The sequence below is a fragment of the Hirundo rustica genome, chromosome 12 (assembly GCF_015227805.2).
Source record: "Hirundo rustica isolate bHirRus1 chromosome 12, bHirRus1.pri.v3, whole genome shotgun sequence".
NCBI classification, from domain to species: Eukaryota; Metazoa; Chordata; class Aves; order Passeriformes; family Hirundinidae; genus Hirundo; species Hirundo rustica.
The window spans coordinates 8,869,281-8,882,860 of NC_053461.1; the positions used below are offsets into that span (position 1 = coordinate 8,869,281).

At 60.7% G+C, this 13,580-nt stretch overlaps 1 protein-coding gene across 1 annotated transcript in view; it reads left to right on the forward strand.

Annotated features, from left to right (window-relative positions):
* Positions 1 to 291: 291 nt before the first annotated feature.
* COL7A1 (collagen type VII alpha 1 chain) overlaps positions 292 to 13,580 on the forward strand; it is a 29,747-nt gene continuing 16,458 nt past the window's right edge. Inside the window, 37 exon segments of the mRNA XM_058422259.1 lie at positions 292 to 349; positions 991 to 1,081; positions 1,190 to 1,370; positions 1,448 to 1,607; positions 1,701 to 1,794; positions 1,878 to 2,036; positions 2,237 to 2,400; positions 2,499 to 2,628; positions 2,727 to 2,849; positions 3,368 to 3,519; positions 4,237 to 4,306; positions 4,534 to 4,575; positions 4,747 to 4,863; positions 4,938 to 5,087; positions 5,292 to 5,420; positions 5,509 to 5,655; positions 6,014 to 6,157; positions 6,241 to 6,366; positions 6,442 to 6,491; positions 6,493 to 6,589; positions 6,671 to 6,729; positions 6,731 to 6,800; positions 6,883 to 7,029; positions 7,197 to 7,316; positions 7,401 to 7,547; positions 7,867 to 7,962; positions 8,054 to 8,197; positions 8,269 to 8,426; positions 8,531 to 8,572; positions 8,723 to 8,741; positions 9,146 to 9,210; positions 10,242 to 10,310; positions 10,822 to 10,848; positions 11,554 to 11,589; positions 11,726 to 11,770; positions 13,252 to 13,325; positions 13,460 to 13,495. Of these exon segments, the coding sequence (XP_058278242.1) occupies positions 1,000 to 1,081; positions 1,190 to 1,370; positions 1,448 to 1,607; positions 1,701 to 1,794; positions 1,878 to 2,036; positions 2,237 to 2,400; positions 2,499 to 2,628; positions 2,727 to 2,849; positions 3,368 to 3,519; positions 4,237 to 4,306; positions 4,534 to 4,575; positions 4,747 to 4,863; positions 4,938 to 5,087; positions 5,292 to 5,420; positions 5,509 to 5,655; positions 6,014 to 6,157; positions 6,241 to 6,366; positions 6,442 to 6,491; positions 6,493 to 6,589; positions 6,671 to 6,729; positions 6,731 to 6,800; positions 6,883 to 7,029; positions 7,197 to 7,316; positions 7,401 to 7,547; positions 7,867 to 7,962; positions 8,054 to 8,197; positions 8,269 to 8,426; positions 8,531 to 8,572; positions 8,723 to 8,741; positions 9,146 to 9,210; positions 10,242 to 10,310; positions 10,822 to 10,848; positions 11,554 to 11,589; positions 11,726 to 11,770; positions 13,252 to 13,325; positions 13,460 to 13,495 (3,671 nt within the window). The 5' untranslated portion in view covers positions 292 to 349; positions 991 to 999.

Below are 13,580 nucleotides of genomic sequence, written 5' to 3' on the forward strand. Positions count from 1 at the left end.
CAAACCCAGCAGCAATCCTTCCCGGGAGTCCAGCCCTCTCCTGCTTCATTCCCATTCCGGAGCCGCTGAGCGTCGTGCAGCCGCGGGGCAGCCCCGGGTGACGCTCGAGCGGGAAGAGCCTGAGGAGCTGCTTTCTTTCCTTCCTCCCCTCTCAGGGGAGCGGGTGGGAAAAGCCCTTTGGGAGGCCGGGCTGGGCGGGGGCCGCGCCGCTCCGCTCCCTCCGGGACCGTGCTCCGGGCCGCCCTCCATAAAGGGGCGGGAGCGGCGGGGGCCGGTGCGCGCCGGCACCGCCTGCTCTCGGCACGGAGCGGCTTGGAGCGGTGCGAGACGGAGCGGTCCCTCTGGGGCGGTGGGTGAGCGTGGAGCTGTGGCGGGGGTCCCACCGCGAATGGGAAGCGCTGCCGGGCAGGACCGAGCCTCCGCGCGGGCACCTGTGGGCACTCGCCCACCCTCCCGCGGCGGGGCTTGCACCGCCTGGGCCGGGCTATGCTTGGGCTGGGACCCAGCGTACCCATCGTGGGGGCATCGGGCCAGGTGCCCTTCGCCGCCGCGTGCGTGGAAGCGTCGGGGCGGGGGGGCTGGCAAGCAGGGCTGCCCGCTCTGGCTCCCCGCTGCCCCGGAGCACCTTTCGGGGGCGGGAGGAGCCCCTGGGACGGGGGGCCAGGTGCAGCAGCGGCCGGGGTGCGCCGCTGCCGATGCCGTGGCATGGGGCAGGCGTGGGGTGGCCGAGGCAGAACCCGGGCTGTCGCTCCCCGTATCCCCTGCACCGTGGACAGCCCCACCGGCTGTTCACGGGCCAGCTGCTGCCCGCCTGCCCCGGCCCGAAGCAGGACTCTCCCTGCACCGTGGGGTGCCTGGGAGGGTACTGGCACCTTGCCCTCTCAACGCTGCCAGGTGTTCTGGCACGGGTGGTGCTGGAAACTTCCCGAACTGCTGTCCCTAAGGCTTGGGACTGGTGTGAGACTGTAGTGGCAGCATCCTGTCCTGCAGGCTTCCACGATGAGGAGCCAACTCCTGCTTCTGTCTGTGCTCCCGGTGCTCCTGGGTCCACCAGCTGCCATGGCACAGAAGAGGATCCAAGGTGGGTGCTGAGCACTCGGTGCACATGGTGGGTGGGACAATAAGAGGGCTTCAGTACCAGTGTGCCACAGTACCAGTCTGTCCCCTGAGTGCTGTTACTGCTCCGCAGCAGTGTGTGAGGATGTGCTGGAGGCTGACATCGTGTTCCTGGTGGATGGCTCATCCAGCATCGGAAGGAACAACTTCCGTGCTGTCCGTACCTTCATGGACAAGCTGGTGGGGGCCTTTGTGCAGGCAATGGGTGAGAAGGCAGTGCGCTTTGCCATGGTGCAGTACAGTGATGACCCACGGTGAGCCCAAGGGAGGGGGCATGTGAGGTGCAGGGTGGCAGGGCTGGGAAGTGACAGTGTCCTCCTGCACTCCCCAGGGTAGAGTTCCCATTCTCCCGGCATACTGATGGCACAAGTGTCCGGAGGGCCATACAGCAGCTGAGTTACAAGGGTGGCAACACCCGTACCGGTGCTGGCTTCCGCTACATTGCTGACAACTTCTTTGGCCCCACACAGCGCCAACCTGGTGTCCCCCAGGTATGTGCAGAGCAGTGGCCCTGGCAACATGGGGTGAAGTGTCAGGTCCGTGGGCCCCATGCTGGATCTCACAGTTCTTTCTTGGCTTTGCAGATCTGCATTCTCATTACGGATGGCAAGTCCCAGGATGATGCCGAGGGGCCAGCAGCGAAGCTGAAGAACCAGGGCATCAAGGTCTTTGCTGTGGGTGAGTGAGGCTTCTGCACTACATGAAAGAGTCTTCTGCTTGGTTCAGGTTCCTCCCTCACCCATCATCTCCCTTTGTCCCAGGTATTAAGAATGCTGACCACAAGGAGCTGATCCGTGTGGCCTCAATGCCTACAGATGCCTTCTTCTTCTACATTGGTGATTTCAAGCTGCTGGACACGCTGGTGCCACTGATGACACACAGGGTGTGCACAAGTGCTGGGGGCACCCTGCGCCTGCTGGGTATGGGCCCCCATCCTCTCCCCTGAGGGGCACAGGTGCTGACATTGCTGGGTGCCAGACAGTGCACCCTTGGCATCCATCCCACCCCCAAAATAACCTCCTGGCTATCCCATCCCATTGGGCACACATCTGCTGCCCCAGCAAGATCTCTCCTCTGCTTCATGCACTGTGGTGCCAACAGCCGCTGTACTACCCCACAGATGGGCCAGGCCACACTGGCCCCTCCAACCTGGAGATCCCGGAGCAGAGCCTCAACCATCTACGGATCCGCTGGAGGGCAGCCAGTGGTCCCATCACTGGCTATCGGGTGCAGTACGTGCCACTGACAGGGCTAGGGCAGCCGATCATGGCAGAGAGGCAGGAGGTGAGTGCCCCCACCTGACTGCTCAGAGTTCCTGGGGGTTCCTGGTGCCTCCATGTGTGACCTGGGGAAGATGCGGGGGTGACATTGTTCCTGCCCAGGTGAGCGTGGGGCCACAGGAGACAAGCACTGTGCTATGGGGACTGCATGTTGGGACAGAGTACCTGGTCACTGTCACCGCCCAGTACACCAACAGCATCGGCGAGTCAGTGTCTGGCCGAGCAAGAACCCGTGAGTGTCCATGTCTATAAGGACAGGGGTGAGTGTTGGCATTGGGTGCCCACAGCACATGTGGCTGGGGACTCATCTCTGCCTCTGCATGCCTCCAGAAAGCCATGCTGGCTCAACAGTGGATTTTCACGTGGTGGAGACAGGACCAACCTTTCTGCGGTTGGCCTGGCGGCCTGGCCCTGAGCCCCCCCAGGGCTACAGCCTCAGCTATGCTGTGCAAGGTGAGGGGATGTCCCTGCGAGGGTTGGTGCTGCCTCAGTACCCTGCCTTTGTGCAGTCTCCTGGGCAGAGGGAGGTGTGGATGAGAGTTAATGTCCAGTGTGCTGTGGGTGTGTACGCACCCACCTTCTCCGGCATGTGTGCCCTGAGTGTGGGGGGTGTGTGTGTGCAGAGGCATAGACGCAGCCTGTGTATTCCTACACCCGGAGGCTTCATGCGCAAGGCTCAGTGTGTGTGCTTGGGTGTGCACAATGGCTGGGCGCCTGGCCTGTGCTCCCATGGCTGCTCCACATGGGGGCCAGGCAGCAGACCCCTCTCCCAGCCAGGGACCCGGCTGGAGCCACACACATGGCAGCCCCACCCTGGCCTCAGGCACTCCAGGGAGTGCCCCTGCCCTGGCCCAGGTCCCAGCCACCTGGCGCTGACTGGCATCCTTAGGGCAGGGTGCAGGCCCACAGACACCTCTTCCCTGCTGGGTCTAGTGTGTGCCATGTCCTTGTGCCCCTCCACATCCCTACAGGAGAACCTCAAAGGGAGAAGAGCCTGACGGGCCAGTGCACAGTCAGCCACACTCAGCAACCTGCAAGCCTGACACTGAGTATGTGGGTGATGCTCCGGCCCCGTTTATGCCACAGCAGCCCACTGTCCCTGCCACCCTCACCACTCGGACACGTAAGTACTGGGCCCAGCCTTGGGCCCAGCCAGGGTTAGGAGTGGGTTCCCAGCACAGGGATGCCCCCTCCAATCACTGTGCCCCATTGGGATGAGGCTGCCTGGCCCACTGCTGCCTGTGGGGGTGGAATGGGGATGCAGCCCCAGAAGTTGCTCCCAGGACAGGATGCAGCACTGTGTGCTCCCAATTTCCTTTGCAGCCTTCCGGGAGTGTTTTCACCAGAGCTTTCCTCCCATGACGTAAAAAATGTTGACTGAAAAAATGCAGGGTTTGAGTACAGTGCTCTGTGGGAGTAAAGTGTAGTTTCCACCAGGGCAGAGGCTGTTGGAAAGAATCTCTGGGTAGGAGAGGGGGTGAGGCCCCAGGGCAACATGTTTGCAAGCATCAGATTTTGGCAAACTAATTCCTTCAGCTGCCCAAGGCAGTCTTAACTCGCAGAAAGTATTTAAGACATTAAGAGGAGTACATTTGAGCTCCATTTTGCATGAGTTTGGTGCACTGAAGGAGCTGTCTGAGTGTGGGCTGCACTCCATGAGCTCAATGTGGTTAGCATCCATGAGCAGGGGCAAGGGCTTCCTGGAGACAGTGGTTTGCAGGTGAAGGTGCTTCCCACTGCCCCCTGCCCCATCCTCGTGTGGGAGATGGACAGTCACCTCACTTCCACAGGGCACCTGGTGGGCGTGCAGCACTTGACTGCCCACAACGTCTCATCACAGAGCATGCTGCTGGCCTGGCACTCTGTTGATGGTGCTACTGGCTACCGGCTCTCCTGGGCAACCCGCACAGGTAGGTGTCTCTCCCAGAGCTTGTGGCCTTTCTGCTTGTGGCCCCTGTGAGGAAGGACAGGAGGAAGCTGGTGGCACCTGCTACCTGAAACTCCCCAAAGGACTGCTGCACTGGCTCCACAGGGCAGGACAGGAACAGGGTGACCTGGATGCCAGGCAGATGTCACATGCATTGGTAGGGCTGCAGCCCAACACTGACTATGTGGTGACAGTGGCCCCACTCTTCAGGCAGCTGGAGGGCCCCCACAGCCACTGTGTGGCAGAGGACAGGTAGGTGTTGGGTAGAGGTGATGCCATCCTGCTGCCTGTGCATGGGAGGAGGCAGGGACCAGCTCTCAAAGCCCCTATCCTTGCCATGTGCAGGGACCGGACACATGGGCTGGGTGGGCTGGCAGCAGAGTGGCCACAAGGTACCCCTGGCCCATGGTGTCCCTCTTGCAGAGGCAGGTACAGACCAGACGCTGCAGACCAATATCCTGGGCCCCACATCCATCCGGGTGCTCTGGACCCGTGCCCGTGATGCTCATGGCTACCGTCTGGAGTGGAAGAGCGCCACAGGTGGGCTCAGGGTGCCTGTTGTCCCTGTGGGCCCTCCATGCCAGCAGCTGGCTGTGATCCTTCCTTTCCTGCAGGACCAGAGCCCTACAGAACGGTGTCTCTCCCCAGCAGCACCAATACTTACCAGCTAATGGGGCTGAAGCCAGGCACTAAGTACCGCATCACCCTCTACACACTCTATGATAGTGGGGAGGTGGCCACCCCTGTCACCACCTTTCAGACAAGTGAGTGCTGCTGTGGATCCCCTGAGTCATCCCCCACTGTTCCAAGCCTTGGCATGAATGGATTGTCCCACTGGGCATTGCTCAGCCTGAGGAATACCTTGGCCATGAGACCCCTTAGCTGTCTGGTCACAGCCCAGGATGAATATGGAGGCCATGCTGACCAGGCTGTGCCACTCCAGCTGTGCCTCACATGTCCCCTTACAGGCATGGAGGCACCTGTGGCTGCTGTGTCAGACCTGCGGCTTGTTGAGGAATCGGGCAGGCGGGTACAGCTGAGCTGGACTGGTATCCCTGGTGCAACAGAGTACAAAGTGATTGTCCGCAACAACCAGGGTGAGTCTGTGGGCCGGGGCACAGGTGGCACCTGGGGGGGATCCTGACCAGCTGACACTGAGTGACTGCACTGCCCTGCTCTTGGCAGATGGCACGGAGAGGACAAGGCACATCCCAGGCAGCCAGACGGGCCTGGAGCTTGGTGACCTCCAGGAGGGTATCACCTACCTGGTGCGTGTCTCGGCACTAGCAGGCAGTCAGGAGGGCAATGCTGCTATGCTCACCATCCGCCTCAGTAAGTCCACCTCAGGGTTTGGTGCCAGAAGTTCTGGTACTGTGTGTTCCCACTTTGGCATGCATCTGTCCTCTATCCCACTGCAACCCCTTGGGGTGGCAGCTTGGCTGTGGGGTCCCTTTGGACTCCCCAAGGTGATGCTGTGGTGCTGTGGGGTGGTGCAGAGTATCCAGAGGTGGGCAGCATTTCGGAGCTGCAGGTGATGGAGGCTGGTCCCAGCCAGCTGCGGGTCACCTGGCGAGGACTACCAGGTGCTGGGGCTACCTGCTGACATGGCAAGGCAGTGATGGTGAGTGTATGGACCATGGGATGCTGTGGCAGCAGTGCTGGAGCCCTTCCTATCCCAGACATCTCTTAGGGCTGAAGAAATCACGCCTCCTCCCTGCTGACCCCACCTCTTTCACCATCGAGGGCTGCACACCAACACTGTCTACACTGTTGGTGTCTCAGCCATTGTGGATGGCCGTGAGGGCAGCCCTGTCACTAGCCACGGGACGGATAGGTGAGGTAAACCCCTTCCTGACAGTGCTGTCTGGTGCTGTTTGCTGTGAACCTGGGTGACAGTGGCCCTCTTGGTTGTCACAGTGCCGGAGCAGGTGGGGAAGGTGACCCAGCTGGAGGTGCAGGCATCCAGGAGCAATGTTGCCCGTGTCACTTGGGTCGGTGTGCCGGAAGCTACTGCCTACAATGTGGTGTGGAGCCGCAGGGATGGTACTGTGGAACAGGGATGGGGGCAGGCCATGAGGGCAGAAGGGTGGGGGGTCTGATGCCACAGTCCCTTGGCAGGGAGTTCAGAGAATAGCCAGCAAGTTCCTGGCCACATCAACTCCTTTGAACATCCCCAATCTGGAGGGAGGCGTCTCCTACACTGTGAAGGTGACAGCACTAATTGGCAACCGGGAAGGCAATCCTGTCTCTGTTGTCGTCACAACCCGTGAGTGCTTGGGAAGGAGGCATCACCCCAGGGTGGCACTGAGCACTCCTGCCACTAACGCCTGCCCCCTCTGCTCCACAGCAGAGACAGTCCCCCTACACCCTGTCAGTGGCTTCCAGGTGACCGAGGCCTCAGAGCACCACCCTGCGCCTGACCTGGCTGCCAGTGGCTGGCAGCACCGGATACCGCCTGTTCTGGCGCCTGGCTGAAGGTAAGCACAGCTGGCTGGCACTCCTGCATCCCTGCCCATCCCCCACCTGCACCCCCTCACCCTCTCTGCCCCTGCCAGGGAGGGCCCCAGCATAGCCAGCAGCTCCCAGCCACCTTCAGCAGATCTTATGATCTGTCGGGACTGGAACCAGGCCGGCGCTACCATATCAGCATCACCAGCCTGTCTGGCAGCCGAGAGAGTGAGCCAGCCACCATCACTGCCATCACCAGTAAGGAACTGCCTGGGGCCAAGGCAGCATGAGCCCCCTGACACATGGCTTGAGCCCAGAGGGGGACCTAAGGACTGGACTGTCCCAGCATTGGGCTTGGGAGGGTGCGGGTTGGGGGCTGCCCACCCATCCAGGAAGCTGGGACACCCTTTCCTCCCCCTTGGTAGCTGCCCCAAGCCACATCACCAGCCTGCGGGTGACAGAGGTGCAGAGAGATTCGTTGACTCTTGCCTGGACCCCAGTCCATGGTGCCTCGGCTATGTCCTCTCCTGGAGCCCTCCCGGAGGGTGAGACGAGTGAGTGGCCCGAGGATAGCAGGCAGCATCCCTGCACAGGCTTGCTAATCCCTCTGACTGTCCCCTGTGTGGCAGCTGGTGGGGAGAAGGAGCGGACGTTGCCCAGCACTGTCAGCTCCCAGCAGGTCTCTGGGCTGCGCCTGGGCCAGCACTACACCTTCACCCTCCGCCCACTCCTGGGGAGTGCACCAGGTGCCGAGGTGTTTGTCAGTGAGCGCACAGGTACTGTGGGGTCACTGCAGGAATGGGCTGTGTTTGTTTCCACTCTGGTGGTGGCTTCATCCCTTCCTGGTCTGCAGTCTGCAGGGATGCCCTTGGGTGACGTGGTCTTTTCTAGTACATGGCACCCCGCAACAGCTCCTCTAGTGCCAGTGCTGTCCGCACCCTACTCTCCAACACTGTGTCTGCCCTGGGGCGCCTGGGCCCTGAGGGCACACAGGTAGGCTGCTGCCACAGCGCTGGGTGTGCGCAAGGGGGGATGGGTGGACCAATTTTCCCACTGCTCCCCTGCACCCTTGCAGGTGGCCCTGGCCACATACAGCTACCGCAGCCTACCCTGGCTTGCTCCTGAACCGCTCCAGTGACCTGCCAACTGTGCTGGAACAGATCCGTACCATGCGCTATGAGGAGCCCAGCGGCAATGCCATCGGGTGAGGGGCAGCACTAGGAGCTGGGGCAGTGGTTTCCACGATCCTGCTGACTGTCCCTTCTTCCTTCTCCCACTCTAGGGGCAGCCATCACCTTTGCCAGGACCTACCTGCTGAGTCCTGGTGCAGGGCGCCGTCCTGGGGTACCAGCAGTGCTGGTGGTTCTGGCTGACACCCCTTCTGGGGATGATGCCATCACTGTGGCCAGGGATGTCAAGGCTGGGGGTGAGGATGAATGGGGTCTCATCAGGGTGCGCAAGGACTTCTGTGGGATGCTGAGGGTGCTCTTGGCTCAGGGGTCCAGGTGCTGGCAGTGGGCATGGAGGGGGCAGACCGGGAGCAGCTCCGGCGCATGGTCACCACTGAGGACCAACGGTACATCTACCATGGCAGCAACCTGGCAGAGCTGGAGGGAGAGCTCATTGATGACCTCTGCACCATCATCTCCACCATGGTAAGGGCTTATAGTGCCTTGGGGGGTGTGGAGGGGGAGCAGCCCCATGTAAGCCAGGGGGTCTCCTTTCCCTGGGTTCACACAAGCTTGTCTTTTCTTGCCAGCCAGTGCTGAAGCCAAAGCCCTGCACTGTGCAGTGCCCCAAGGTGAGCTTCGAAGCTTTGCTATGCTGTGCTGTGCTGTGCCACAGGCACTCAGCATGGGTCAGGGACCCCTAGCTGCCGACAGCAGAAGCCCAGCTGGGGAGTTAAGTACAAGGGTGCCAGCCCCTAACCCTTCCATCTGTCCCCTTGCAGGGCGAGAAAGGAGACCGCGGTGAGGGCAGTGAGTGCTTTGGTGACATCCCGCCCACCAGCTGGTGGCTCTGGGGGGTTTGCATCTCCCAAACCATGCTAACATCAGCTCACAGGGGATGCTCACTACTGGCTTTGTCTCTGCAGGGGCTGCAAGGACGTATGGGACCACCAGGTCTCCCTGGTCAGCCGGTAATAACCTGATGGAGGGGGGCATAAGAGGGCCTTGGAGAGGGCAGTGTCATGGTCCCCATGTCCTCATGTTCCCTTGTCCCTTTGTCCTGCCAGTGGGTGGATGTGGGGCAAGGACATGTCCAGCCCTTGCTACAGGGGGTAGACAGGCAACACTTCTCGACCACCACCTGCCATCCAGGCTGTCCTTTCCACTTTGTCTCCAGGGTCACCATGGGCTTACTGGCCCTCCAGGACCACCAGGGCCACAGGGTCCATCAGGAGAGAGTGCCAAGAGTCTGGGCAAGAAGGGGGACAGGGTGAGTACCTCTGGCCCCTCACCTAGGCACGCCAGGATCCCTGGACACAGTGACCTGGTTCCATGGAGCCTCTCACTTGCCCCTGTCCCTTCGGTCTCTACACCTGTGCTGGAGGGGAAATCTCGCTGAAAAACCCCAGTCCATCTCCACACTGCATCCTCACCACCCCAGCTCAGCACACAGGGGAAAGGCACCCTGAAACCCAGCTCTGCCTTGGGGCTACCCTGAGCTCCCAGTGCTGGGACCAGCACTGCCTAGAGTGCTGAAGAGGTCTGGCAGTGCTGGGGTACACCAGATGCTGGCATGATACTCCTCTGTCCTACAGGGATTTCCTGGAGCCAATGGGATGCCAGGAAGCCCTGGGCGCCCTGGGAATCCTGGATCACCTGGGCAGCCAGTGAGTAAGGGTGTCTCTTGCTTGACTGCTACACAATGGGCTCTTCCCATCACCTTGCCTGCTCCCTGAGCCAGCCTCTGCTTCCCTGTTCCCTATGCTGGGGGAGTCTCACCTGCTGGCAGGGTCATTGCTGTCTCATGTGTGTGTATCTCAGGCAAAGTATACTGTCTACCCTTGCTTTGGCTGGCCATGCCATGCCATGTCATGCCACCTCATTCCATCTCATGCCATCCTCACTTCCCTAGCTGGTAGGGACATATTCACCTCCTGAGCTGTTGTTTTCTAGGGCATCCCTGGTCCTCGAGGGCATCCTGTGAGTATGGCCCCAGCCCTCACCAACCCTTCTCACATGCAGCATCCCCTCTCATTCTCATCTTTCCATCCCAGGGGACACGGGGACCCATGGGACTTACTGGCCCAAAGGGAGAGAAAGGTGAACCGGTAGGTGATGGACAGGGAGCTGACCCACAGGGGTCCCTGGGGAGCACTGGGGACCCTGGTGGGCACATCTTTCTGCCTGGCATCTCCTGGCCCCAGGGTCTCCCAATCTCCCTGTCAGACTCCTGGCCTTGTGGCACTGTGGCCACAACAGGACACGTGTAGTCACTGATTTTTCATCCTCCTCCTCATGCAGGGAGAGCCCAGGGTGATCACAGATAGAGAACAGGGACTACCAGGCCAGAAAGGGGAGCCAGGTGTACCGGTAGGTGTGGGAATACAAATGGGAAGGGGTCTCTGCCAGCACCCCAGCCCAAGCCACAGCCTCAGCTGATGGAGTACCTCTGTCCTCCAGGGCAATCCCGGCTTACCTGGGATCCCTGGCCCACGGGGACCCTTGGTGATCCAGGTTCGCCTGGTCCCCTTGGACCCATGGGGCTACCAGGACCTCCAGGAGAGTTTGTGAAGGTACATCCCTCCGATGCTGCATGGGAATGGCTGGGGGATGTGTGGGGGAGCAGCCAGCTCCTTGGAGCTGCTCCCCCATAGACTCTTCCTGTCCCTGCTAATGGGTTGTGTCCTCCACCAGCTGTGCCTGCACACATATGCACATGCCTGAGCTGTTGCTGGCACTGGGCAGTGTGGAGAGAGGCACATGGCATGCACATACCCTAATGCCACTGATGATGGGCTCTAACCAGCATGTTCCTCTTCTATTCAAAGAGGGCATGGGAACAGCCCAGAACTGCCCTTATTTGCTTTTTTTGCTCTTGCAGGGAGAAAAGGGTGACCAAGGGGAAAGGGTGAGTTGCTGTGCATTTCCCTGACTCCTCTGCCCTACTGGATGGAGGTCCCTTGAGTGTCCAAGGGCACTGCAGCCCCTCAAGGTGCTAGGGAGGATTGAGCCCTCAGGGCAACCACACAGGAGCTGACCCTTCTCTCTGCAGGGCCCTCCTGGATTCATTGATGGGACAGTACCTCGAGGGAATCCTGGACCCCCCAGTGAGTCGAGCCCCTGGGCCAAGAGGATTACCAGAGGGGGATCAGGGCTGCAATGGCTATGTGTGCCCAGGGCTGAGTTGCATCCCCAGGGGCTGAGATTTTCTCTCTTGCAGGGCCTACCTGGGGACCCTGGCCTCGGGGACCTGCTGGGCCCCCTGGCCTGAAGGGAGAGAAGGTAAGAAGGTGGCAAGAATGCTCCCCACTGGAGCTGGACCTCACACCATTCTCCAGTGGGAATTCCCGTCTCATGGGCATTCCCATGTCATGAACATGGCTATTGCCTTTCCAAATCCCTAGGGTGATGGCATAGAAGGTTTCCCAGGGTCACCTGGCCGCCCTGGGGACCCAGGAGACAGGGTGAGTTTCCTGAGAGAAGGTAAGGCAGGCAGGAGCTGGCCATGCCAAGAGCCAGTCCCCAAGGGAACACTTGAGGGCTCCTGCTTTGGACATCCTGGGCATTTGCCTTGTCACACCAAAGGTGACAACATCTTCATTCTCCTTTGCAGGGTCCTCAGGGACTGCCGGGGGAGCAGGGCAGGAAGGTGAGTGGTGCGTGGACTGAAGGGACACTCTTACCATGCCTTTGGCAGGGCGAAAAGGGTTCTGGGTTCTGTACCAGGACCCAGGATGTCCCCTAAAGGTACTGATGCCCCTGACCCTGTGTTTCTCTTATACAAGGGGGACCGTGGGGCACCAGGCGAGCTGGGAGAGACGGGCAAGAAGGTGAGATGGTATCAAAGCAGACCAGCATTGGCTGGTCCTGGTGTCCCTGATACTTGGTGGTGGCTGTGCTTGGGGATTGCTGTCACAACCCAGTGGTCTTGGATGGGATTCAGGACTGAATTGTGAATAGCTCTGGTGCAGTGTGTGGGGTGGGGGCAGTGTGATGAAGAGGGAGGAAGGCTCCCTGAAACCCTCCTCTGCTTTGCTCTGCAGGGAGAGCGTGGTGTGCCAGGCCCAGAGGGTGAGAAGGTAGGTGCGCTGGGGCAACTGGCACGGTGGAGTGATGCCTACTCTGCCCTGGAGCAGCCACCCTGTCAAGGGTGCAGGATACCCACACACCTTCCTCTTCCTCCTCTCCTGCAGGGTGAGATGGGAGCCCCAGGGCTCCCAGGGCCATCAGGCAGAGAGGTGAGTCAGGGTAGTAGGTGTGGTGGTGTGGAGCCAGGAGCTGCCGTGCCCTGGGTGCATGTTCCCAGGTACTGCCAATCCCCTGAGGTCTCTAATCTTGTCATAGGGAACTCCAGGACCGGCAGGCCCCCGGGGGGAGAAGGTGAGGGCAAAGTGGGGTCCCAGTGGGGTGGCAGGGGTCTGTTGGGGAAGGGGCTGGCAGTGACACCTGTCTCTCTCCAGGGCGATCCAGGACCACCTGGCAAGCCAGTGAGTGATGCTGCCCAGCAGGTCCACCTCTGCCTGCCCCAGCCCCAAGAACAGGGAGCCATGGGCAGTGCCCAGCATGGTCTCCTCTGCTTCCCCTCCAGGCTCCCAGTGTGGCTGGTGTTGGAGAGAAGGTAACCCTGGCCCAGCTGTGCCCTCCACCCTCTGGGCATGGCTGTGGGCTGGGGAAGGGGATTGCACAGTTGGGCTTATCCTGGTCCCAGGCCTGGTTGTCCACAGCTGTCGTGGGGAAAAAAATGGGTGGTTTGGGGTGCTGATATTTTCTGCTTCAGGGTGACAGAGGTTTCCCAGGACCAGAAGGACCTCCTGGCCCCAAGGGTGACACACGGAGATAAAGGTGCCCGTGTGAGAGTACTGCCTTGAGGATAGCAAGCACAAGGCACATAGCACAGCCCTCCCCCAGATTCATGGTGCCTGTGCTGTTGCTTCATGCTATGTCCTTTCATATCTAGGGTCCCCTCCCTGGCCTGAGCATCCCAGGGCCAGCTGGACCCAAAGGCGAGCAGGGAGATCGGGGTGAGTCAGGGTGCACCCTGATGGCACCAGCTCATGGGCCTGGTCCCTCCCTGTCAAGGGGTCACTGAGGTTCCCAGTGGACATGTGCTCTTCCTCTCTACACAACTAGGGTATTGTTGGCCTCACAGGCAGGAGTGGTCCAAAGGTAATGTCACTGCCCTTCCATTCATCTGTCCATCCATCTGCCTGTCTGTCCAGCTCTAGAGGGGGCTCTTTCTGCAGGCTGTGCCCCCTTCTCTCCCCAGCTGCCCAGATTCTGCCCTGACTGTTTGTCCCCTTTTCTTGTCTAGGGTGACCCAGGAGAGCCTGGGGAGAAGGGGGGAGCCAGGCCGAGCAGGCACTCCTGGGCAGATCGGAATGCGAGGCAAGGAGGTAGTGTGGGACAAGGGGCCATGAGGCACTGTGGCCCTCAGAGAGGGGGGGCTGGCAGGGAGCAGGGGGATGCTGGTTGACTTGCACTTTTCTCTCCTGGCCGGTGCTCACTGATTTGTGCTGCAGGGAGAGCGAGGAGAGAAAGGTGATGAAGGCACCCCGGTAAGTGAGGGTCCCCAAGACTACTGCCCTTCTTCCCACTGCCCCTGTTCCTACTACCCCCCACTCTTCCCCTCTTTCCCCACAG